General features: G+C 41.1%; 1 protein-coding gene across 4 annotated transcripts in view; it reads right to left on the bottom strand.

Annotated features, from left to right (window-relative positions):
* The window catches only part of VGLL4 (vestigial like family member 4), a 154,777-nt gene that overhangs the window by 31,417 nt on the left and 97,541 nt on the right, over positions 1 to 25,819 (bottom strand). For all 4 annotated transcript variants that reach the window (XM_054595079.1, XM_054595082.1, XM_054595078.1 and 1 more), the window contains one exon: positions 10,494 to 10,683. In XM_054595079.1, the coding sequence (XP_054451054.1) occupies positions 10,494 to 10,683 (190 nt within the window). The remainder of the gene's footprint in view (positions 1 to 10,493; positions 10,684 to 25,819) is intronic.

The raw sequence follows: 25,819 nt of genomic DNA, 5'->3' as shown, positions 1-25,819 counted from the left end.
TGGAAGTGGAGATAATCTGCTCTCTAGAAACAGCTCAGAGGGAAGAAGATACATAGAAATGGAAGATGAGGACCTAAGGTCAAAGTAAGATAGGACCTCCAGTTTCCTCAATTTCTCTGGCCTCAGTAAATTTTCCTGAAAACCCTAGGCACGAGAGATGGCACCCAACAATCCCAAATCAAGACATTATACAGTAATTTCATTATAATAGTAAAGCTGTGCAGCACCGAGATTTATCAGTCTGAACATTTATAACAGGATTTTGAAACCAAATAAAACTTCATTTTGGCAGGCAAGTATGCTCTCCGGAATAGTCCTAATAGGCCTCATGAAAAAGAAATAAAGGATTCCGCAGCCAGCTACATTTGAGAGACCCTGGACTGACCAGTGTTTCTGAACATCAGACCCAAAGTCTGAAATGTGCTCATTGCTAATGCACACAAGCAGACCCAGAAGGTCAGGGTAAGTCTTTCCCAAACTTTGGCCAGAGAGCATTCTTTCCCCTTCACACATCTTGAGGTAAGAGCATTCCGACACAATCTATGGGCAGTGGTGCTTTGAGTCCCCAAGGGTCAGGGAGTCACTTTAGTGGTCACATGGAAACAAGAAAATCACTCCTAGTAAGTTAGAAAACTCCACTGTCATTCTCTGATGGGCTCCAGGATAGAAGCAAATTTAGGGAAGCAAAGAGGTTTCCAACCTGCTTCTAAAGTGACCTGACCTAATAAGAGTTAGTATGTTACTACCACTTGGCCTTGACCCATTTTCTAGAGCTGATTTTCATGTGGATCTGTTGCTTGTACTTCTTAGGTCTCTTCAAAGAAGGAAAGGCAAGAGGTAAGATAATTTAGAGGACAGTATGGTAGCAAACTCTATTTTCTTCTGTTCTTTAGCACATTTTGCCTCTGTTGGGGCTATGAAGGCCTGGATCCAGAATTCAGACCCCTTGTTTGGCAAGGTTTCTAGCTACTGCCAGACCCAGAACATTATTACTGCAACATAAGTTCTCTAATTAAGCTGTAGAGGCACTCTGTGAAGAAATTTCAAAATGGAGAGAATGAATATGTGTGTGTGTGTGTCTGTGTGTCTGTGTGTGTGTGTGCGCGCGCGTGTGATTTAGCAAAGAAGATAGAGACCAAGAACTGGCATTTATTAAATAAAAACAACACCAGACACAGAACATGGGGCTTGTAAACTACCTTACTCTGTTCCAGCTGCATGTAGCACAGGCAAATGATTGATTTACAAGCAAGATCCTAGAGGAAAATAAAAGAACCTCCAATACTCACACACAGGCACATTTCTTAGCATTCCCCTTTCTGGTCCTCAGTCAAATCTACTAAAGTGACACCATGCTGTATCCGTTCAGGACAGGCTGGCTTTGTACTGCAGTAAGAAGAGGGCTATGTGGTCATAAAGCAACATCAAGATTAATCCTCTAACTATGTATAAAAATAGCTGCCATTTGTGTTCCCAGCACTGAAACATCTTCATGAAAACGGTGCTCGGAAAAGAGCTGACGTGCTCAGAGAACCACAGCAGGAGCGGCACAGAGGCAAATCCTGTACTGCTCTGTTTCCTCAACTTTTGAACAAATGCCTTTGACTTAATCCATAAACCTAAAAACACACCTTTTTTCAATTTTTGTGTGTCATTTTAAAAAGTGACTTTCACACGCTAATGAAAGCTCTGATAGATCCCAAATGTCCTTTAATTCCTCTCTAGGAAAAAAAGTCCTCCTTTTTCAAGGTTCTTGTCCCAGTTTTATAACCTTTGCGATACAGATGAGCACCACTGAGGTTCCCAATGGCAACAAGAATAGACGAGTGATCAGTCCCTTTTGTTTATCTCCTCTGACTCTTGGCTCTCTTGGCATTTCTTCACTCTGTTATTTGGCCAGAAAAATGCCAGTAGCGGGGTGGCTATCTGCCTTCCCAGCTCTCTGCAAAGACTCTTAAGGCAGAAGTGATGCCTGCTGGGAAAAAGCTGATGTCAGCTTGCAAGAGCACAGCTCCCTGCTCGGATAAGGAGGTCTTTGTTTTTGGCTGAACTGCGAAAATGAGAAAAAGCCTCTAGCCTGACAAACAAGAAACCCACACGATACAGGTAAGGTCTGTGACCTTTATTTAAAGGTACCACACTTCATTAGTAAAACACTTGCATGTCACACGCAGATGCGCCTTTAAAGTCACGTGGGAGCGGCCATGAAAAGCCAGCTTCATTTCCATGCCGGTTCAGGCTGACCCACGGCAACAACTGAAGCGTTTAGGGGCAGAGTCAACCTCACATAAAGCAGTTCTTAGATTACACCTCTCCGATGTGAAACGTTTATTAAAGACTCAGGCTCCCTTGAAATTTATTTTTTTAAGTAAACATACATACTTGTTTTATACATCAGGGGTATTTTTTAAAAATCCCTATTTAATGGTATCTCAGTTTATGAGTTAGTTATTTAGGAGAACTAAAATTAAGGCTCTAAAAAATCCCAGAAGGCTTGTGGAAGTGCTTACAAGACTGTGTGTGAAAGTACAGAAGAATAGAGAACTTCAGGGCTAAAACTCCCCAAGTTTGGACGATGCCAGGAAGGATGTGGGAGAAAAAGAGAAGGCACATAGTCTGAGTGATTCTATTTCAGGAAGAGTATTTGATTTATGAAATCTGGAAAGGGAAAAAAAAGATACACTGAAAGCAAATTTTAAAACACTCCAGTTTGAATCTTTTAAACTAACGTTACTACTGTGCCACTAACTTATAATTGGATCAGATATTTTCAACAAGAACTAGAACAATTGAAAAAGCACTTTCCTGAGCCTGAACCTTGTTTGTTCTCACAGGGTTCTTGCCTGTACAGAGACACATGTCAAGCCTCTTCAGGGAAAGGTGAACAGCTCTCCCCTTCCCTGTCTCTGAAGCGAACCATCACGGATTGTGCTGGGAGGATTTCGCCAATTTTAATTCTGATGACCTTCATCACCTCATGCCCCACCCCTCATCCTTATTACTGAGTGAGAAAATGGATGGTCTCCACCTCTCATCTCTGAAGCATCCGTCAACTGTGTTTTTAGAATGCTTAGATCATCCAAACCTGTAAGGCGTTAAGGACCTATATCAACCAATTCACAGTATCTGGACACATACATTATTGATATAAATGCAACATGGTTGCTGAGAGCAGCGGCTCTAAGAACAGACAGCCTGAGCTTTGATTCTTGGCTCCGTTACCTGATGGCCAGCTGTGCAACCTCGAACAAGTTACAGAACAGCTCTGAGACTCAGTTTTACCACCTGTAAAAGAGGGATAGCAATAGCATCCACATCACGGGCTTGTGAAGATGCAATGAGATCATGCTCATGAAGCATTTGCACAGGGCTTGATGCACATTGAGGCTCAATAAATAGCCACTGTTACTAAGTTTTGACACAACGGCTGTCATGATTCCGTGGATACTGGCAATCCTGACCCCTCACCACTCTCAGTGATGAAAAGTTCACCTGCTCTAAGGCTTATATAGACACGAACACAACAGTAACATAGTTGCGTCTACAAAGATGTATTACTGTTTACCTTACAGAGCCCCATTTGGGTCAAGGTACTAAAATAACGCCAACATTTCAATTTCCTCTGGGTCTAGTTTCAATTTAAAATGAGGAATTGCTTCCTGTACTTTCATGGAGTCTGTACAATAAGTATTCTCTTGGTAAGCATGTCCACATTGTCCAAACCAAAGGTGTTGAAGAGATACAGGAAACACATTCACCAAAGGGAGTGTGGTAGATAATGTTGCCAAGGGTTATTATCACATATTATTGTCAGGGACACCACAAACTACAGACACTCTCAAACATCATACAATCAACTCCACTGCAAAAAACAAACAAACAAAAAACCCAGAAGAAAATCCCCAGACTCATTTTAGCCAATCATCAATCATTTTTTAAATTGTGTTTCTATTACATGTCCAGCACTTGATTTCAAAGGCTTCCTTCAACCTCTTGTCAAGATGAAAAAATTACCAGTTTCGAGTTTGTCTGTTTTCCCTTTTTTTTCTACCCACCCTTATGGAGGGAAGAGTGAAATGACTAGGGCCAGGAGGAGAAAAGCAGTAAGATTAGGGGGTGGAGGAAAGAAGAAAGCAAAGGAGAACGAGGAAGGAAGAAGCCTAAGAGGAGGAGCAAAGGAAACAGAAGTCCTGAGACTGGACAATGCATCAAGGATAAACCAGAGTTGGCTGCATGGAGTTTGAGAAAAAACTTCAAATGAATAGCCACAGAAGCAAAGACAACAATGGACACATTTCACACTAGGAGAGTATTTCAAAAGGGCACCACCAGTGAGAGGAGGGAATGTTTTCCTTCACTAGGCCCTTCCCCATTCAGCAGCTGGTTATAACACAAGGCTAGTGACCACAGCTTTGATCCCGGTGTGAGCTTCTGGGCTTTGCCCTGCTCGAAGACCAGGGGCGAGGACTCTGCAAATGCACACCACTGGTCAAAAAGAGGATGCCTCCTCCAACTGGAACAGGAGCTCAGAGAGCACATTCTCTGGATAGTGGGCGCGACTCAATTCAACACAAATTACTTAGCACCTGCTGTGGGTGGGCCATTCGACTGGTCAAGTGGCCTGCTAAATACATGATGTCCATCTTTAAGTGCATGTAATCATGTTTCAGGTAAGACAAAGCTATGGCAGAATCAAATAATCATTCATTTTGGTGCTGGATTAATCCCAGCTCCACCACTTTGGACACATTATCCTCTCAATTTCTTCTACTTCTGTAAGTAGAGCTCACACACACACACACACACACACACACACACACACACACACACATACAGTGAAAGAGAGAAACACACACCATCTTAAAGGTACACCTTTAGTGTGAGTTAAAGGAGATAATACATTTAAAGTGTCTAGAACAGGGCCAGCGGGTATATAGTTAAGCACTCAGAGTATATTCCATCCTTTCATGGGTGACTGAGTGAACAGTTAGTTCAGTTGCCCAGCCCTACTACAAACTTGCATGCATACAAAGTTGAAAACTGTTTCATTTCCAAAAGACATTTTAGACTATTCTCTTCAGCACAGAACTCTCACTAGGTTCTGTCAGCCAAGCAGCCTCAAAAGTCTCAAAACCAATATGAATTTAGTATGCTGTAATACTGCATCAATTGTTAGCCTCCAAGAGCTTGTACTCCATTACAAAAACATAAGATATAACAAATGCACAAGATTATCCACTGCAGTACTAGTATTATAAAATATTGGAAATTACCTAAATGTCCAAACAAAGGGGACTAGCTGAATGAACTTTGGCACATGCATGCAGTGGCCTGCGATGCAGCTGTGAACAAGGATGAGGAACTGGCAGGGAAAGATCTCCACAATATACTGGTGAATGAAAACACCAAAGCTCAAAAACAGAACCAGAGACATGGAAATAAAGAACAAAATTGACAGTAACCAGAGGGGAGGGAGGAAGGGGATAGCAAGGGAAAGTAGAGGAAGGGTCAAGTCAAGGAACATGTATAAAAGACCCAGGGAGAAAGACAACAGTTGAGGAGGACTGGATGGGGGGGAGGGGGCAGGGGAGTGGGGAGGGGGCAGGGCAGGGGAGAGCAATGAGGGAAAAATGGGGACAACTGGAATTGAACAACAAGGAAGGAAGGGACGGAGGGAGGGAGGGAGGGAGGGAGGGAGGGAGGGAGGGAGGGAGGGAGGGAGGGAGGGAAGGAAGGAAGGAAGGAAGGAAGGAAGGAAGGAAGGAAGGAAGGAAAAAAGAAAAAGAAAAGGAAAACACCAAAGCTCAGGCCCTGGCCAGGTAGGTGGCTTAGTCGGTCGGAGCGACATCCTGTGCACCGAAAGGTTGTGGGTTGATCCCCAGTCAGGGCGCACATGGGAGACAGCCGGTCAGTGTCTGCGTCCGTCTGTCTGCCTTCCTGCCTCTCTCATAAGCATATCCTCAAGTGAGGATTTAAAAAAGAAAAAACAGAACACCAAAGCTCAAATAAGGATATAAAATGTGCTAACTTAGTGGAAGAAAGAAGGGGTAATGAGAAACCACTCATGTATCTCCTTACTTTAACAAAAAGAAATACAAGAAGGATAATCATCTATATGGGCAGGGGACAAAAGAAGTGAAAGAGACAGGGAAGGGAATAACACTTCTTTAACTACTTTTTAATAGTTTTGACTTTTTTCCCCTTCAGGTTTATGGAGATATAATTGACAGGGAGTACTGTGTGAGTTTAAGAGTGCACAGTATAATGACTTACATATACTATGAAACATTGTTTCTACTTTTAGAAGCATGTTAATGTTTTACACATTCAAAAAATAAAATGAAATCAACAATAAAGATGAAAAACCTAAAACTGAATTGGAACAGAAATTAACAAACCCATATATATATATATATATATATATATATATATATATATGCTAATGAACATAACACTGAAAGGTGGGGAGGAGAAGTAACTTTTAAAGTGAGTACTTTGACTATTTTCCCTTGGCACAGGGGAAAAACACTGCCAACACGTCCTGAAGTCTCTTTGGTAGGTTTTTCCAAAATGGTATGACCATAGCAATTCTGAAACTATTTTATGTGTACTGTAGGACTGATCAAGGAGATGTGATGTTGGGAACCAGGGAGAGAGAAATGTGGAAAGGGGGAGGATAAAGAAAAATGCTGTGCAGCTGTAGAGTTCGTATGAACTCATCAGTTACTAGCCTTTCCACTGAAAGGGTCTAGAAGCATTGCTGTTCAACAGAATTTTCTGAGAGTCGAAATGTCCTATGCGTGTATTGTCCAATAGGGTAGCCACTAGCTACATGTGGCTACTGAGCTTAAAATGTGGCTAGTGCAACTGAGGAACTAAATTTTTTATTTCATTAAACTTTAAATGTAAATTTCCTCATGTAGCTAATGTCTATTGTGCTAGGCAACTCCAAGCTACGGCAATGACACCGCAACAACAATGGGCACCCAGGTCTTGGCTTCTAAATACTATTCCCCACAGAAAGGAGCCAGGGTGCTCTGGGAAAACGGCTGATTCCACAGCTGAGGCAGGTAGGTTATCAGATGAGCATCTCATTTGCTGGAAAATAAGAAAATGCTGAATTTAAAAAAAAAAAAAAAAAAAAGGAGGCATGTAACCGGCACACAGGAGCCAGCTGAACGGATTTGCCAAATCAGGGACAGCTACAACTCTCCAAATAAAAGAGGAATCCATGAGTCCAAATGAATGATAGATAGGCAGGAGGAAAGGGAGAGCTCTTCCTTACCAAATCATACTTGAATACGCAGGTCGCAGAAAAGTTACTTATTGACATTTCCATGAGAGAAACCCCAACTCTACCCACCCCTCCCACCTCTGCCTCATACCATAATCCACTTTCTTTCTAAGTGCAGATAGTTCTTTTCAACTTCCACAACAGACATTCATGTTCTTAACAGTTTTCTTAGGAAACAAAGAACGACAACAACAACAACAACAAACCCAAAATATATTTCTCAGGGTCGCCATATCAACAAGAAAACTAATAAAGAGTTCAAATGACCCAGTTTTATAAATGGCTGGACCCAGTGTCCAAAAATTCTCGGTATCCAAGTTCTGGAGAAATTACAAAGGAAACCTCTATTGTCTCTCCCGACATCCCCCCCCCGCCGATCAAATCAGATGAAATCTGGTCATACTCTGTAGCTTCCTATTCTGGCTCAGAGCCACTCAATCTCTCCATCTCTCTACTGGAAAATATTTCAATGTGAGGTTATAATGAAATGTAGCCAAAGCATACATCTTTAAGACTCTCTTGGCTAGCTGTCAAAACTGTTTTTCAACAACACTTCTTCCTCCAGAATTAGTGATTTCTTTACTGATAAAATAAAAAAATACATTTTCATTGACATACTCTAAGGAGATAAAGGGTAAAAATCATTTTGTAAGCTTCTTAAACCAATATGCCACACCATTCTTTTCCAAATAAACATGAGTCTGAATTTTACTATTGAAAAGGTCCTAGACATAGTAAATAAAAAGGAGGGAGCATGCAATTCCTCAAGTAGGAAACATTTCATCAAATCAAACAACAGCACTTCCTAAGAACTATACAACATGAAGAGTTAGAGATGCAGCATCTCTCCAATTTGCCTGCAAAATCTGTTACCCGACTAGTAGCACACACAAGTAGAAATACTGGTAATGCTTGAATAACTATCACATGGTGAACAAGTGACATCAGAAGAAACTGACCACACACTTATCACGTTTCCTTCTTAGGTCCAGGAAGTCTGCCCATGGGGGTGGCTACCGTTTCTATTTTCCTAAGATTTAGCATGATGATGTCAATTGTGAGTTGCACAAGAAATCTGGCAATTCTATTTTTATTATTTACACTTCACTTACAGTGTCATCATAGACCTGTACTTCAAGGTCATATTTGTAGCCACCCAAGGAATTACAAAAGCGTATTTTAAATGTTTTAACATGCTAATAATACTATTAATAATGGCTAAAGATGAGTGCTTAATGCCCTTAAAGTCATCCTATGAGGATTACTCTCATTGAAAAACAAAGCAGGGATTTGAACCCAGAATTTCTTACTAAAATGCAGCACTCTGAAACATTAAATTTACCGTTACAGAATTCTTATTCTCTTTCATCAGTACCAGTATCTCAATAATGGATTTAATAATACCTATATTAGCTGAATATTAATTATACTATGTCAAACACCTTGCAAATTTTACCTCTAATGCTCACAGTAGTTCTATACATGAACTATAATCATTGCCACTTTACACAGAAGAATAATGGACCCAGATATATTAAGTGATTGTCCAAGGCCTCACAGCTGGTAAGTGTCAGATTAGGATTGCAATTGAGGCATGTGTGATCCCAAAACATACTATCTCAGGACTGCCTCCTTGTCTTCTTCCCTTCCTCCCTTCCTCCCTCCCTCCCTCTCCTCAAAAAAAAAAAAAACAAAACAAAAACAAAAACCAAAGTCCCAAAACCAAATGTCTCTTATTTGGGTTTGGGGAGGAGGTGCTATGAGAGAAAAATAAATTCCTAGTAACAAAAGAATAAACTCCAAAGAGTTGAGCACCCAGGATCTAAACTATAAGCCAATGCATTTGCAAGAGCTCATTGTTTTGCAGTGCCTTGTTGCTAGATTCCTTCCTGAGTGTAGCAAATTCCAGGGCTCCAGACTGCAGGCTCAGCCTCCAACACTACGGTGATTTATTGGAGGATAAATACCTCTGTCACTGGGTCTTATGACTGCACACAACAGTCCAAGCAGCTGGAATGTGTGGAATGCCAAGGACTGCTGTCGCTGAGGCAGCAGAGGGCTGCTGGCGCTATCCGCCACCTAACTGCGTAAGGTCTCCTCCTCCAATGAGGAAATGAGAACTCTCGGGGCCTCACAGTCTTGCCAGAAACAGGAGCATCCTCGGAAATCAGAACCAGGGAAACTGAGCATCTTGAATAATTACAAATCATTAACTCATGTGTGAGAAGTGGGAAAGCAGTAGAACCTTTTTACCTGGATACACAGAGAGATTCCTTCCAATAACCAGAGCTACCTCCCTGCCTCTGCCAATACCCCAGACTCTGATTGTACAAACTAGCTAAAACCATTGCCAGGGCAAACTCTCCTGGCACCTGGCAGGGTGTCTCAAAGTCCTGAAAATATGTGAGAAAGCATTCTGCTCCCTTTTCAAAGCATGCGCGTGTTAAAGGAAAGTGCAAAGGGAAAGCCGGAATATAGTGCGCAGAAACACAAGCTGTTTTCCAGATACAAACGTGGTAAAGGTTGCACAGATCCAGAGAGCTTTCATTTCAATCCTTTCATTACATAAATAAGGAAACTGAGCCCCAGACAGATGTAGCAACACATGTTGTGATTATAGAAAGTATTCATGGCACATCAAGAACTGGCCCCAAGACTCTAATGGCTGCAACAGGCTCACGCATCAGACGTAATAAACAGTACCTTATCACAAACACAAAAGCCATCTTTCCTACTTTGGGAAGATCTCAAGTTTATACTGTGAACACATAAGGTGAGAATTAATACTTAACGTGTTCAATTCTAGACTCGTAAGTAAAGCATTTTACGGAAGTCTCCTCAGGTGCCAACCGCCCCATCCATGTCCCTGGCACATGAAGACGTTCGCCAAAGACTGGCTCTCCTAACAACCATCAGTAGCATAAGAAAGAAGAGAGGATGTTTTTAGACAACCACCCCAAGAAACAGTAAGTTCCGTTAACATCCACGGGGAAAACACACAAATAATCAGACACATAAGCCAGAAGGAAATAAGGTATCTCTCGGTATTCACATCACTGTTTAATACCCCCTCCTGGCAGATGAGCACTATTCATTCTTTCACTTCACTGTCGACACAAAGTTGCAAGAGAAAGGTGGCTCTTGCATGGCGCACACAAGCCAATATCAGAAGGCCCACATTTCAGAACAGGGAACTTACAGATGGGGGTTGAAGATGCGACTTATCTTGGAAGCATGGTCATTTTCACAGTCCAGGTCATCGTCCCCTTGCTCCATGCCGAACTTCCTCTTGCTGGGGCTGATGGGTGGGGGGCCCGTGCGGTGACTGGTGAGGGCAGACACGACCGGGATGGTCTGCATCCTGGGTTCTCCCCTGAGAGCAGCTTCACCTACACAAGAGAAATGATGTAGTCACCAAGCAGGAGAAATATCCCTACCTCAGCCCCCGGCTGCCTGCCTGCCCGGCCCCTTGCGAAACTACTCCCAGTGGAAAGTTTTTGGCAACGTGACACGCGGCCTGCCATTCTCAGAACATGGTCCGAGCACAGGGTCGCTGCCAAGCATGAGACATTTTACATAAACGTGGTTTTCTAGCACAATAACTCTTTTTCCCCCCAGCTTTATTGATATAACTGACATACAACATTATGTAAGTCTAAGGTATACAATGTGTTGATTTGGTACGTATATATTGCAAAAACGTTCGCCACCATAGAGTTAGCTAACACCTCCATCACCTCACATAATTACTATTTCTTCAATAACTCTTTAGGGTAGAGTTTTAAAATTAAAAGTTGTAATAAAGTAACAGGAGAAAAAAGTATTGACCATAAACCATCTCAAAAGTTAATTTAAAACATGAAACAACTTTTGATTTATGGGTATTCAACTCCATACCTATAAGAGGATGACTTAACACAGGGTTCATTAGAACACTATGCCAAACTCACTTTTCTTATTCATTACATTTTTATTATAGCTTTGGTATGTTGTTTTCTTTTTTAAAGAATAAGGAAAATTTATGGATTAATGATTCACATATTTGTCCCCAAAATTAAAAGAAATAAAAATGCACTGTTTAATGAAAAATAAACATTTTGTTCTTAGAGAACACTAAAATGGCATGTTAAAAATAGATTATTATCAGCAGAGTTTCTGCATGTAATTTATAACATGCTTTATCCACAGGTGAGGTTCTTAAAACATTTTTCAAAGTTAGACATTCAAATTAAAGTTCACATTTTGATCTGGTTTGACATCTTGATGTCTTTCATTCCCGTTTTAAAAAGGCTCTGTGCCTCATTATAAATTAAAAGAAGTATGCCCCTTTGTATGCTTATAATAAATAGGTTGTATACCTTCTAAGTTTATAAACGAGAATAATAATTACTTTAAGAGAAAACTTTAAGCTTTCTAAGTCATATGGGGGCAAGGGGATCTAAATTTTTCACAAATAATAACCCTTTTGTTGTACTATTCATATTGGTCTCTAAGGCCTGACCAATTTTGTTTCCACTTGGTCACAATTTGAGAGTAATATTAGGATAAAGTCAACTTCATCTGAGGCCTTGTGGTACCTAAGAAAGAAAATCTTTGTTTGCCACTGCTAATTTTCATATCATCACAGATGTGTGGACAGTTTTAACAGTCGTTTGCTTCATACATGTATGACAAATATGATTCTGTGAGGAAAAGGAGTGAGGAAAAAAACCTTCTGAATGTTTACCAGGAAAAATAAAAATTTTGCCAATTTAGTCACCAAGATATAAACTAGCAAATATACAGTGACCCATAATACGCCTCCAGTAAGGATTTCTTTGGGGGATTTTTGGCCCCAATGCAACCTGGAACTTTCCATTTTAAATGAAATACCTAAAACACAGGACCTATGCTGGACTGCTACTCAGAAATTCAGTAGGATTTTGGTTGACCTCTACTTCCAATTTAGTAATTTTTGGTTTAAACAAACAAGCAAACAAAGCAGTGCTGATATTTATGCCTTGATGATTTAGAAATATTTGTTCCAAATATACCCCCTCTTTCTTATACTCGCCTGCTCCACAGGGAGGGGAGGAGTTTCCAGGGTGAAGCATCCACAGCCCAGCTAACTTTTGGAGGAGCCCTGATGATACCCCCAGGAACTCAGCCATTGCGAAGCAAATCTCGTCAACACAGCAGAGCCACCACGCCCTCCGCCCAGTGTTTCTCCACATCCTTGGCAAGATGAGGGGATGAGGAGTATTCAGGCTCTGTGCAGACCCCTGGGATTTAGGAGCCATTTCATCAGATGCCAGATGTGTGGCAACAGCAGTTACCATGGAAAACCACCACCACAGCAACAAATTCAAATCACTCCAAAAAAGGAAGAGTCACTCATCACACAGCAGACAGTTACACAAAAAGCAAAACTGTTGGGGTAAGAACAACATTCCGTTCCACTCTCCAGTTTTCATCTAGTGTAAGTTCTGGTACTTGTTTGCATTGTAAGTTTGTCAAATTCATGCACTGCCTATCTCTAAGCCTGAAGGGCTGTTGTCTGACATAGACCCAAGTCCACAAGAATACTTTGAAAACACTGGAGATTTCTAAGATGGGGGCTAACAGATCCACAGGGGAACCACAAGTGGCCCTTCTTCCGTAGGGGCTGTGATGTAACTCTACCAGATCCCACAGGGATGACATGCATGTTGTAGGTGCCGGAAGGCGCCTTGTGCACATGGATTCCCTCACACATACTCCGTCACACATACTTTGGGTTTTGCTACCCTAGTTCAATATTACACAAGTGATAGTTTCTTATAAATGCTGTTTGCTTGCTTGGTGAATTACAGAATTGCAGATCGCACAACTGGATCATTAATTCTAAAGGCGGAAGGAATGAGAAAACTGTGTCCTAAAGAGGGTGAGACCTACTCAGGGTTCACACAGTGAACAGGCAAGAACCCATATCCCCTGCCTATCAGAATGACACCGCATCCTCCTCACACAAGGCTTAGATCAAAGACACTATGGGTAGAAGGAAAAGAATCCAGAGAAGGGCAGACACAGGTCTGGTCTCTCTCGTGCCTTCATTCATCTTTGGGCCTCTATCTTTGAGGACCCTGACCAATAGCTTCTACTGTAAAGCAGAATCTATTGTTGTTATTGTCATGTAGCAAAAGAAGGTTAAAATTATTTTTGTAAAATTGAGGAGGACATTTGGTCTGGTAGTCAGGACACTCTCCCTTTATTTAGGACCAGGTGAGTACGGGAACTCACTTCCCCTCTAAGGCTTCCATAAAAGGAGGGGATGGACTAGCTAATGTCTAACATGTCTTCTTCTTTTAAAATCAGTGATCTGATTCTATGATCCACAGTCTTACAACTGACCAGGTAACCAACCAACCCTTACTAAAAAATTACTACTTGTATAATATTTAACTAAGGCAGCAAAACCCAAAGTTGTACCTAAAATAAACTTCAAATTCTTGAAATTAAACAATTTCACAGGCATTTCTTAACTACAGGCCTTCCTGTCTTCTAAAGCATATGTCAGTCTTCAAAACAGAAACACAGCAGGGCTGCTTTCAATCCCCCCCCAACTCCACCTGGAGTACACCCTTCCGCACAGTCTTTCCAGGCCCCATTCTGAGCACATCGACCCATCCTAACTCCAAACATCCAGGGGCTCATGCGTCGCTGATAAAATGCCATCCAGACTGCTTCTCCGTTCATAATCAACACGTGGTCCCAACTGCCTTTCCAGTCTTTGTTCCTGGTATATCTCTTTTTAAGCTCTGAAAATTTCAGCCCTAAAAGTTAAAGTAGACTAGTTACCATTCCACAGAACATACTGTCTAATCTCACGATCTTTACTTGGATTCTTCCCCGCAGTCTTCTTGTATTTAAATCCTATGCATCCTGCAAAGGCCACTTAAAACACCATCTCCTTCAGGTTGTCTTCCTTGGTTCCTCAATCTGAAAGTCATCTCTTTTTCTGAACATGCACAGAAATTTATCACTATAGTACTTCAATTCCTGCTTTGTTTTGTGCTCCTGGAAGCAGAGGGCATTTTATTCATTTTATATACTTGAGAGCGGAGAGCACAATCCCTTCCACACAGAGATGGTCAGTAAATACTGACTGAATGAATAAATGAGTCAGGGCAATGAGGTGCCCAAGTTATAGAGTTTACATTATGTTAAAGATCAAAGATGCCACAGAATAGGGAATCTTAAAAGACCTATTTAAGAATATGCTTATATAAAGACTCTCACAACTCAACAATAAAATAACCCAATATAAAAACAGGAAAGAATCTGAATAGACATTTCTTCAAAGAAGATATGCAAATGGCAAAAAAAACTCATGGAAAGATGTCCAACATTGTTAGCCACCAGGAAACAAAAATCAAAATTGCAATGAGTTACCACTTCACACCCACTAGGAGAGCTGTAATCAAAAGACAAATAATATCAAATGTTGATGAGGATGTGCAGAAGTTGGAACCCTTGTGCACTGCTGGTACAAATCTAAAATGGTGTAGTTGCTGTGGGAAACAGTTCGGCAGTTTCTCCAAGATAAAAGAGTTACCATATGACCCAGCAATTCCACTCCTAGGTCTATACCGAAGAGAAATGAAAACAAGTTTTCACCAAAGAATTTACACATGAGTGTTCAGAGCAGTATTACTCATAATAGCCCAAAACCCAAATGTCCATCAACCGAATAACATATACCGAAATCGTGGTATATCCATATAATAGAATATTTAGCCATAAAAAGGAATGAAGTATTGATTCATGCTACGGTATGGATGAACCTAGAAACCAGTATGCTATGTGAAAGATACCAGGCACAAAAGGCCATATATTTCTGATTCCATTTAGATGAAATATCCAAAATAGGCAAATCCCAATAGACAAAAAGTAGATTGGTGATTGCTAGGGGCCTGGGAGAAGGGGGAATGTAAAGGGACTACTAACGAGTACAAGGTTTCTTTTGGGGATGATGAAAATGTTCTATGATTGTGGTGAGGGTTGTGCAACTCTGAATATACTAAAAACCACTGGACTGCATATGTTAAATGGGTCAGTTGTATGGCATGTGAATTATATCTCAACAAAACTGACATCCCTCCCCCAGTAAGAATGTATTTATACGCAGATGACAGAAGACCTCAGTATTTCACACTTAACTGTTAAAAAAGGACAAACATCCATTAATTTTTCCTGAAGTAAAAGGAAACCTTTCATTACTATAGCTGTATCTCTCTACTATGTTACAGCCAGATAAGCTCCAGTTCAGCTTCTAATCAGACTGAGTTTGAGAGCCTGTTACATGGGGAGGGCTGTTCGAAGTCCTGTCAGAAAACAAATGATGACATTATACAGACCCTGCCCACAGCAGAGCAGGAAAAAAAAAAATACACACCAAAGGAACTTATCTTAGGGGTATAAAAGACTTTTTTCATTTGTACTAATGTGTATTCTAAATTTCACAATGGTTTGGCACTTGAAAAAGGAGAGAAGATTATCTTTCTTTTTCAGGAATAAACAAGAGAAAGGAGATTTGAGCAGTCTAAGTAACCCAGTATTTTAAGTCTCTGAAGTCAGATTAAGTAAAGCTGTCAATTTAACTTTTTGAAAAATTTACAGTTCTAACAAAAGAAGTTTAATTTTTAAAATGTTTCTGGCCTTTTAATCTACGTGTGTTACTGAAGTAATAGATACAAAAATTACTGACCTGCTGTGTTGGTTACAGTGACAGTTCTAATATATGAACCAAAAATATTGCTGTTACTTCTCCCAATTGAAGACAAGCAAAGATTTTGGTCCAAGATTTCACAAGAATCAGCATATGTTAATTTCAATTTTAAAAATCCTTACCATAGAGGAAAAAAAAAAGAAAAAGAAAATCACTGGCCCTAGCTGTGTAGCTCAGTTGGTAAGAGCACTGTCTGGATATGTCAAGGTTGCCAGGTCAGTTCCCGGTCAGGGCACACACAAGAATCAACCAAAGAATTCATAAGTAAGGGAAACAACAAATGGACGCTTCCCTCTCTCTTTCTCCCCCGTCCCACCCTCTCTCCTCTATCTCCATCTTCCTCCCTTTCTCTCTCTCTCTCTCTAAAATCAGTAAATTAAAAATAAATTCTTTTTTAAAAAGAAAGAAAACCACTAAGCTTATGCTAGCTATATAATGATTTTGGTGAAATATTAGAAGAAAATTCTTTCAAAGTCAGAATGGAAAAGATGGAAGAGACCCAGGAATATGTAGCCTGGTTTCAGAACCCTTTTATTACCACATTTCAATGATTGTACAAGTTTTTATTTCCTACATTTTAATATAGCTAAGACTAAAATTTGTCTTATATTTAATTGATTATTTCAATAGGCAGGATTGTTTCTCAGTGGGACATAAAATAAAGGTTCATCTTAGACTGGATGCAAAATGGAATATGACTGGTAGGTTTTCAGAACAGCGCTCATCTCATCAGCCTCAGTTTCCTCATTTGTAAAATTAAGTGGTTCAATCTGACCATCTTGAAGGCCTAACTTCGGCTCTCAAAGTCTACATTCTATATAATGTATGGGAGGGGGACCAAAAAAACCCCAGAATTTATTTATAAAAAATTGTGTATTCATTCTTACACGTTTAAACGTAGTCACCTTTAACGTACTCTCCATTTGATGTACTACACCTATCGAGACATTTTTCCCCACTGCTCTAGTTTCTGAACTCGTCGATTTTTATGTCTTTTAGTGCTGCTGCCATTTTCTTGTTTCACCTCTTCCACATCAGCAAAACACAGAAAAAATTGATTTAAGTATTCTTAATAATCTATCTCACCATTAAAGAAGACAATTAAAAATTAAGTACATTTCTAATTCTCAGTGTTCCAGTTTCATTCATTTATTCAAATACTATAATGAAGTTGTAGTCAGTCCACTGAAACCAGAGATGAATACAACCTGGTCCACAAAACTCAGTATTTGACTTTCATACAACGGAATGATTAAGTCCAAGACCTTCAACATGGAGATGAGGCAACTGATCTGGTTTCAGAGAGATTAGTGGAGTCGAGGGTAAGGCAGAAGCAGCATGAGAACCTGTGCCTCTCGACTCCCCATCCCAGCATCTCTGCACCAACTGGGCAACCTCCAGACAAGGACTGGTGACTGCATCTGAAACTGTGTTATGACTCAAGAGAAATTAGCCAATGTAATGGCATTTATCATCATTTTATGAAGGTTAGTCAAACAGCAGAAGGCCGACATGCCAATATCCCTGGGTTCATGGAAAAGGGGCAGGTACAACTATACTAAAAAGTATCCTGTTAAAACTTTTAAGGGTAGGTTTTCCACAAAAATCTCTATACCTTAAACAACAGAGTTTTCTGCCATAATTTAAATCTTTGCTGTGTCCAAGACTTTATGTTCTACTCCCCTCCCCACCCCTTTTATCGTGTCTGAACCTAAATCAAAGAAGTAAAACCACAGCTCAGTCCCCCAAGCCAGCCGCTCAGCTACGCGGGTGTCTCCTGTCTGACCACAGCCCACGGCGAGCAGGCTGACGTCACCCTCCTGGCAAGAGAGGACCCTGATAAAACAACTCTAACGTTTCACGACCCAGCTCACATCTCACAAACCCATGACCATGCAGGGCAGGAGCCCCAGGAGCCAGGGCTTATTCATTTTCTTTCGAATAATACTTCTTTGTCTCACGGACTAGCAGCTGGGGAGAAGACAGTGAAGTCAACTTCTTTCAAATAGTTCAACTTGTGGCTATCCCCATTCTGGGTAACTTTTTTTTTTTTTTTTACAAGGAGGGCTGTTAGGCAACACGATGAAACCCAGGCGAGCCAGCAGAGATAAAAGATGTGACGTAGTGTCTGCCAGCAGTGCAAGGACTGCACACGATTCTACAACTTGGGGGCTGAGCGCCCTTTCCCATCACCCCTGGGGTACAAGTGCCCCAGCACTTGTCATTCCCACTGTCTCTCCCAGGCAGACGCAGACTCACAGCTCTAAACCTGCAGAGCCTGGTCTTACATCTGGAGGCCAAACCTCAGCTAAAGGTCACTCTTGTCCAGTCAGCCAGGCAGGGGAGGCTATGCCAAGTCCAGCCCCCTGACTGAGCTTGGTTTGAACAGATCAGATCTTGTGTTTTCTTTAGAGCAACAATGAGGTTGTTGAGAAAACCCCCCACCACCTTGTATTGCTGAGTGCTAATAATATAAGGATAACAACAGCATAGTAAAACTTGTGGAGTGGAAACATGTGCATTTTAATTAGAATTTCAAGTAATACAAATAATCTGTAATCACTACATTTTGTCAGAGCTTTCTTATAATAAAATATTTTATGTTTAAGCATTTAAAAATATGAGCTATTCCATTATTTCATTTTTCTTTACTACAGTCCCATCTGTCATCTAAGGACTGGGCATTTCAAGAATTAGTGAGTTACTCAAGATCAGAAAGCTGATTAACAGAAGAACTGAAGGAAAAAGCTAGCATTTAGATTTTCCAGTTTTATATTCTTTCTAGTGGTACAGGATGCTTTTACAGGTTAAGGAAAGAAGGGAGGGGAAGCAAGTCGAAGGGAAGATGAAGGAGGAGACAGATGAATGGGAAGGGAGATGGTGAGAGGCAGGTAGTCAGGAGGAAGGAGCGAGGCGAGAAGGGCAGGGAAGGGAGGGGAGAGGGAGAGGGCATGGAAAGGACTGTTGTGCATGGAACTGTGTACCCCCAAAATTCACGTGTTGCAGTCCTAACCCCAGTACCTCAGAATGTGACCAAATTTGGAGATAGGGTCTCTAAAGAGGTGATTACGGCTAAATGGGGTCATTAGGATGGACCCAAGTATATGACTGGTGTCCCAATCAGAAAAGGAGATTAAGACACAGACAAGACAAGCCAAGCCAGAAAGGGGCCTCAGAAAAACCAACCCTGCAGACACCTTGATTTCAGAGGCCCAGCCTCCAGATCTGTGAGAATAAATATTGTTTAGGCTGGCTAGCTGTCACATGACCTTGGGGTGGCAGGCAGAAGGTAACAACAAATAGAGGAGGAAGGGAGGCGAGGGCAGGGGTGAGGACAGGAACTAAACCTAGTCTGACTACAAAGATAAAGCTCTTGATTTTGGTCCACTGCTGGGTCTACCCTGGCTAACCCAGCACAGTGGGCCTGGTCCAGGAGGCAGCCTCCTGCAGAGAGGTGCTTCTGGATTAGAACCCGCCCAGAGGGGAAGAGACCAATGGGCTGGCACTAAAAGCAAGTGGACTTCTTGGCTCAGCACCAGGCAAAGTGCAGAGGATCATGCTGTGCCTGAGGGTGAAGGCAAGCACTGGAGAGAGGAAGGCTCACTCTGAAAAGCACAGGGAAGGAGAGGGTCCCTGGGAACCAGGCAGAGGTCTCACTCAGATTGGGGTTCTGCGCATCTAGGTGGTGCCTACTTCCAGGCAAGCCTGAGAGCGGACAATATCCACGGTCCCTAATGATTTTTAAATATCTGTAATTACATAGGGGCAACAGAGGAAAGGGTAAAAAGTAACCCTGAAGTGGTGGTGAATGCCTATAATCCTCAATGTCCATTCCAAATATACCCTAAAATGTTTTAATTAGTTGAATAGAAAAGTTAACCTCAACATCAGAAAGCACAAAAATATCTTAAATTAAAAATTGTTCTAGTCACATCCATACATTGCTATTCATTTCTTTAGCAAGTTCTACATTATCTAAAATAATTTTGTTGTATTCAGGGTTTTAAAAAGTTCCTAAAGTCTCATTCACCCTATTGAATTCACTTTATAACTGAACTGTCTCTTCATAGATTATGTAATACTAACCTGGGTGAAATTATCACAAAGTAAGAGGATTCAAATCAACATCTTGCTATATATGTCATCTCAGTTTAAAGAAAAACTCAGGTCCCTGGCAGTGACATAATTAGGCTGAAGATCAGCAGATCTCAGTGTCAGGGTGGGTGCTGGCTTCGAAACCCGTAACTGGGATTCAAAAAGACCAAACACCTGTCTGTGTGTCCTGGGTTTCCTGAGCCAGATCTAATAACCACACTGATTTCTATTCTTGGTCCTCCAACCCCAGCCTGAGGCTATGACCGGGGCTGCAGAGGGTTCCAAGTAAATCAGGGGGGTGCTGAGTCTTAGAGTACAGCCCTGCTTTTACTGTACTGGTGAAGGTGGAAAAACTATCTGCCTGGATACTAGCACCAGTACAAGGTAGCTCGTGTCCTCACACGTCTCAGTCTGAGGCCCCACCCCTGACACATGACCTGTGAACCCCAAGAAGGTAACAGCAATTCAAAAACCTTTCATGTAGGGAAAAAAAAAACATTTTAAGCCTATCAGAGATGCTTCACTATATTTACTTGCAAATCTACTTTTATAACATGTTACTGTTAATGAGAAGGAAGAGAATTATGAAAGCAAAGTGTGTGCAGATGAAATTGGAATCAAGCACTCTGCTAGGGGCCCAATTTCCTCTCTGGTTAGGACGTGTTATAAGTGTTTAGAAGGAATCACTAAAGGATGCTCGATCTCACCGCTTCAACAGTGGCGCCACCTCCCACGGTGTTCCAGCTGCCATAAAGCAGAGAAATTAACCTTACGGGAAATGGTCTCATCTCGTCAAAATGTGAGTAAAAATACCCAAAGAAATTCTCTTCAAGCTCTTTGGCATGCAACAAGCTAAATATCTAAGGTAACATGCTAGCTAGCATCTGTATCTTCAAAACATTCTTAAATTAAAGGTAATTCTGGAGGATGTGACTGGTCCAGGGACCCTGGGATAGTTGAATCTTAGAATCAGTCACTGGCCAATGGAGATGGGAAAAAAGAGACAATTTTGATCTCCCATTAACACTCGGAACCTCAGTGGACTTACCACAGCGAGGCTATTCAAAGCAATAAAGTGATTCCCTGTGTCTGCTCTTCTTTGTGACACCTTGAGTGTGGATAGAGTGCTGTCCTGTTGTGCGTGGAGGTCATTTCTAAGTCACTGACCACACCAGCCCAGAGCAGACAAATGGAGTGCAAAGTAGGCTTTGCAATCAGAAAAAGGTGTGATCTTGGCAAAGTCTCCTCATCTGTCTTGAGCCTCTATTTCTTCATGGACCTTGAGGGATTTTTATGAGAATCGATGAAAACTTACACAAAGTTTCTAGAGCAGGTTTTTGTTCTTGTTTTTAAATACTAGTTGTTTAATTCCACCAGTTGATACGACTCCCATTTAGAGGATGAAATGACAGGAGCAAAGGGAGCTTCTCCAAACATCGCTCCCACTATTCAGGGGAGTCTCTCTCCTCTAATAAACAGCACATATACAGTTTCCACCAACTAATCTAAAAGGTCAGGAGATACAGTGCCAAGGAGCACGGGTCAGTGAGCATTCCAAATCTGCTCCATCAAGAGCCAGCGGGTGATGTAGGGGCTGCTACCTGACTTCTATGACTGTTTCCACATGTGTAAAAATTCACACAGAGGCCCTGAACTAGTTCAAGGATTAAACAGGAAGCCTGGCACAGTGCCCAGTGCCAGTAAACCAGTGCTCCCTCCTCCCCAGGCACACACTCTCAGTTCATTTGCTTGCATCCATTTACTTTTCTCCCCACTAGAATGCGTTCCAAAATCCTCCTGGCCAATTTATAGTCATCTCAATTTTCAAAACCCAACCCAAAGACACCGACACTTTCTAGCTGGGATGAGCTGCATGGCCGAGTCGTAGCGACATTCTAATACTGAACTCCATCCAACTCAAAAACTACAGCTCCCTGCGCAATACTAACATGTTTGCTGTCGTCTCTCAAAAGATCAATAGGCAATCTTATCCTCTGCAATACATTATACCCCGGATCCTAAGGAACAAGGCAAGGTTTCTGGGAACCAAGTCAGAACACTGACACTCACCAGCACAGGGACTGCTGAAGGTCACATCCCAGCCTCTCTATTCCAGATATGAAACACCATGATCAGTTCCCAACCCTGGACAGCAGGAGTGGGCAGGGCTAAGTCACTGTCTCAGGAAGCCGTTCTGCTGTCCCTTGGAGATGCATAAACGCACTGTATTATTTAAAGTTGCTAAACATGCTGGTTTCAAAAGCCCCGGAGTGAATTTTCCAAGGATTAAAATAGGACACAAATTTCAAAGACTCCACAATTCTGAGAGTGAAAGCAGCATTAAGAACTCAGGTATGCACATAATTCAAGTGCCCAATAACCATGAAGACTGGTAAACGAGTGATGTTAGATTTTGTAAACTTTATCACTGAACAGGCTAAAGTACCTAAGTAAATAATTTTATTTTATCCAACTTATGTTTAAAAAAAATAAAATAAACAAGCTACTGAAAATCTGAATGGACAGACAATGAACATCCCATTCCCTTCAATTTGATTCAGTTTGTCAATTTATCTACACACATATACTTTTCGGCTATAATTGCTATAATTTTTGTAAGTAACCAATGGAATATCAGACTTCGCTCCTAACTATCTCAACAAAAGTCTTCTAAGAACAAGCCATTCTCTTTCATAGCCACAATACCATTATCACACCCAAGAAAATTAAAGATGATACACTGTCACTAATATCCAAGCCATATTCACATTTCCCCAACTGAACTATTTCTTTTGAGGGTGGGGGGAGGGACATGGCATTCGGGGAATGCAGGATCCAATCAAGAATCACGCACTGCTCTAGGGAATTGTCATGTCTCTTTAATTAGATTTGAGGTGAATGTTTCTGGCGAGAGCACTACAGAGGTGATACTGTGCACACCTCAGTGCATCACATCAGAAGCCATCACATCCCACTGCTCGTGAAAGACAGCTTGGTTACTGGTTAAGGTGGTGCCCACAGAGTTCTCCAGTATAAAAGTAATTTTTATTAATTACTTTTTATTATTAATATGTAAGTAATAATAATATAATCACAGTAATAATATGGGGTTGGGCAACTTGTCATTTTCACTTAATCTCCTGCTCATTTATTAAGCATCTTTTATTTGCTGTGCAAGAGACTAGAGCTAAGCTGGATAAAACAGTACCCCTGATGACAAATCAGCACATGTCTGATTTGGGACACACCATTTTTATATAAAAGACAGTAAGAGAAAAATATAAGAAAATACCCAATGTGATCAGAACCTAGCTTATACTCTTCCTGAAATATAGCAGGTTCTCAGTAAATATTTGTTGAAGACATGACCTGTATGGTTCAGGCAAATAAAAACCAGTGACACTAATTGACCATCCTTTCGATTCTTCCTTCAGTCTTCCAACATGGTCACCCAGCCTCCTACCACAAGGGATTAAAGTCTCTGATGGACTGGACTGCTGGCGTAAATCTAAAACTTTTCAACGTGGTAGTCTAGACCTTCACTGCCCATCCTTTCAGCCTTAGCCTGTCTTTCCAGCCTTCACACTCCTCCCAGACTCCGCTGCTCAAGCTGCTTGCTGCTGCTGGGGATGCTCTTCCAGCTTCCTCTCACCTACCCAAAACATCCCCTCACTTTCAGGTCTGGGCTAGAGTGCAAGTCCTACCTTCTTCATCAATTTCTTCCTTGGCAAGTCAGCATTCCTTGGTCTTCACTATCTTAACATATTTATAAGCCTTATTGTTTGCATCATGCACTGTGGCTCTTAATCATGTCACCTAGCTGTAGCACTATTTACAAACATTCTGACAAAGCTGGTAAGCCAACGTGCCACTTCATGGACCCTGGTTCCAGGGGCAAACGGTGCTTTTCTTTGCTCTGAAAGCTGCCACCCAAGCTCTCTTCTTGAGGGTGGTCCTCATCCCAAAAGGACAGTTAAGCAGAGCTTGTAACCCTGCCAAATCATCCTAGAAACGACACACAGAGCCTTTATTTTAAAGGCTAATTGCTAACTGTTGAATATAGCCCCATCTGCAGAGGTTAGAAGATTTAAAAGTAGAAGAAAAAATGAGGGGATGTGACTCAGTCAAAAGCATTTTAGTGCCTGGTGTGTTTGTAGGACAATGCCAGGAACTGAGAGAAACAAAAAGACATTTGAGATCTGGTGTCTGCCTTCTACCTCAAAGAACTTCAGTTCTAGTAGTAGTGATACGTCACAGAGATAAATAACTACAAGGACAAACACGATAAATTCCAAAATAAAAGAGATGCTTTTTAAGTGGGTGACTTGTGCGATAGTGAATCGTACCTCATTAAAGCTGTTAAACCACAACAAAAATCATTGAGGACCACAAAGAACTTTTGCTTATATAGGTTACATCTATCAATAATGACCATATTAGGAATTAAAATGGAAACAAATGTTCAAATATTAATTTGAAGATAAAAATAAACTCATTACATTAAACAAAAAGAAGTTATGAGCATTTTGTATAAGGAAGACATTAATTCTAGCTCTAATATTCAGGAATGGGATTTGAAAAAATAGGTAGGATTTGGACACTTGGAAATGGTGGGTATGGGCATTCCAGGTGGGGACAACTGTATGAATAATTAGAGAGAACAAGAATGATATCACGTGTGTGCAAGATCAATCTAACTGGAACAGAGGGCTCATTTCTTTAGCAGTAAACAGAGTTAAATAGATAGATGGGTCAGATAATAAAGGGCTTTGAACTCAGGCAGAACCATTTAGACCTGCAGCCATTGTTAAGTGTTGACACAACTAAGGCAAAGCTTCAGAGAAAGGACACCATGCTGGATGATTTCTTGGATGTACACACCTGAGCAGGGGACAGGGCAGTGACACCTGTGTAAGAGGGATGAGGTTCAACAATGTTCCTATCTACGAGGGTAGAGAAGAGGCAAGTCTAAGAGGTATTTTAAGAAAGATCAGAGACATGGAAATGTGTTTCAGCTAGTAAGGTCACCTGGCCTTTTCAAAACAGGCCATCTTCATCTTCCTAATAATCCCCTCCGTACTTACCTGATCTGCTGTTCTTTATAAACTGAGAAACTATACAGATTGAAAAAGCCAGACACCTACACTTTGCTTCTGGCGTATCAATATGTAAGAGACTGTATCAAGACTGAGTTAGCAGTATAACTCCATATTTTAAGTTCTACAGGTTGATCTAACAGTCTCATCAACCTTCTATATCCAAATTTATTAGTGTTCATATTTTTAATATTCTAATGATTATTTTTATTGTTGGCGAGAAAATTCAGTATTCCAAAACTCATTTTTTTGAATATTTGATTTATTTATTTTTAGAGAGAGGGGAAGGGAGGGAGAAAGAGGAGAGAAACATCAATCAGTTGCCTCTTGCACATGCCTCAATCCAGGACTGCCTGCATCCCAAGCATGTGCGAGTGGAAATCAAACCCGAGACTGTTTGCTTTACGGAATGAGGCTCAACCAACTGAGCCACACTGGTCAGGGCCAAATGCATTTTCTTTAAATAAAATAATATAGATGTCTATTGCTTTAATGGCATGGGTTATCAACATCCATTCAATAGATACCTCCTGGATAACATCTGAGTTGTGTAGAATATCAAACACCTCAAATAATAATGCATACTTA

Source organism: Pteronotus mesoamericanus, unplaced genomic scaffold, assembly GCF_021234165.1.
Source record: "Pteronotus mesoamericanus isolate MK-2021 breed Mesoamerican mustached bat unplaced genomic scaffold, CSHL_Meso_final scaffold_54, whole genome shotgun sequence".
NCBI classification, from domain to species: Eukaryota; Metazoa; Chordata; class Mammalia; order Chiroptera; family Mormoopidae; genus Pteronotus; species Pteronotus mesoamericanus.
Note: the sequence above shows the minus strand (reverse complement) of the source record. Positions and strands in the feature narration are given on the sequence as shown.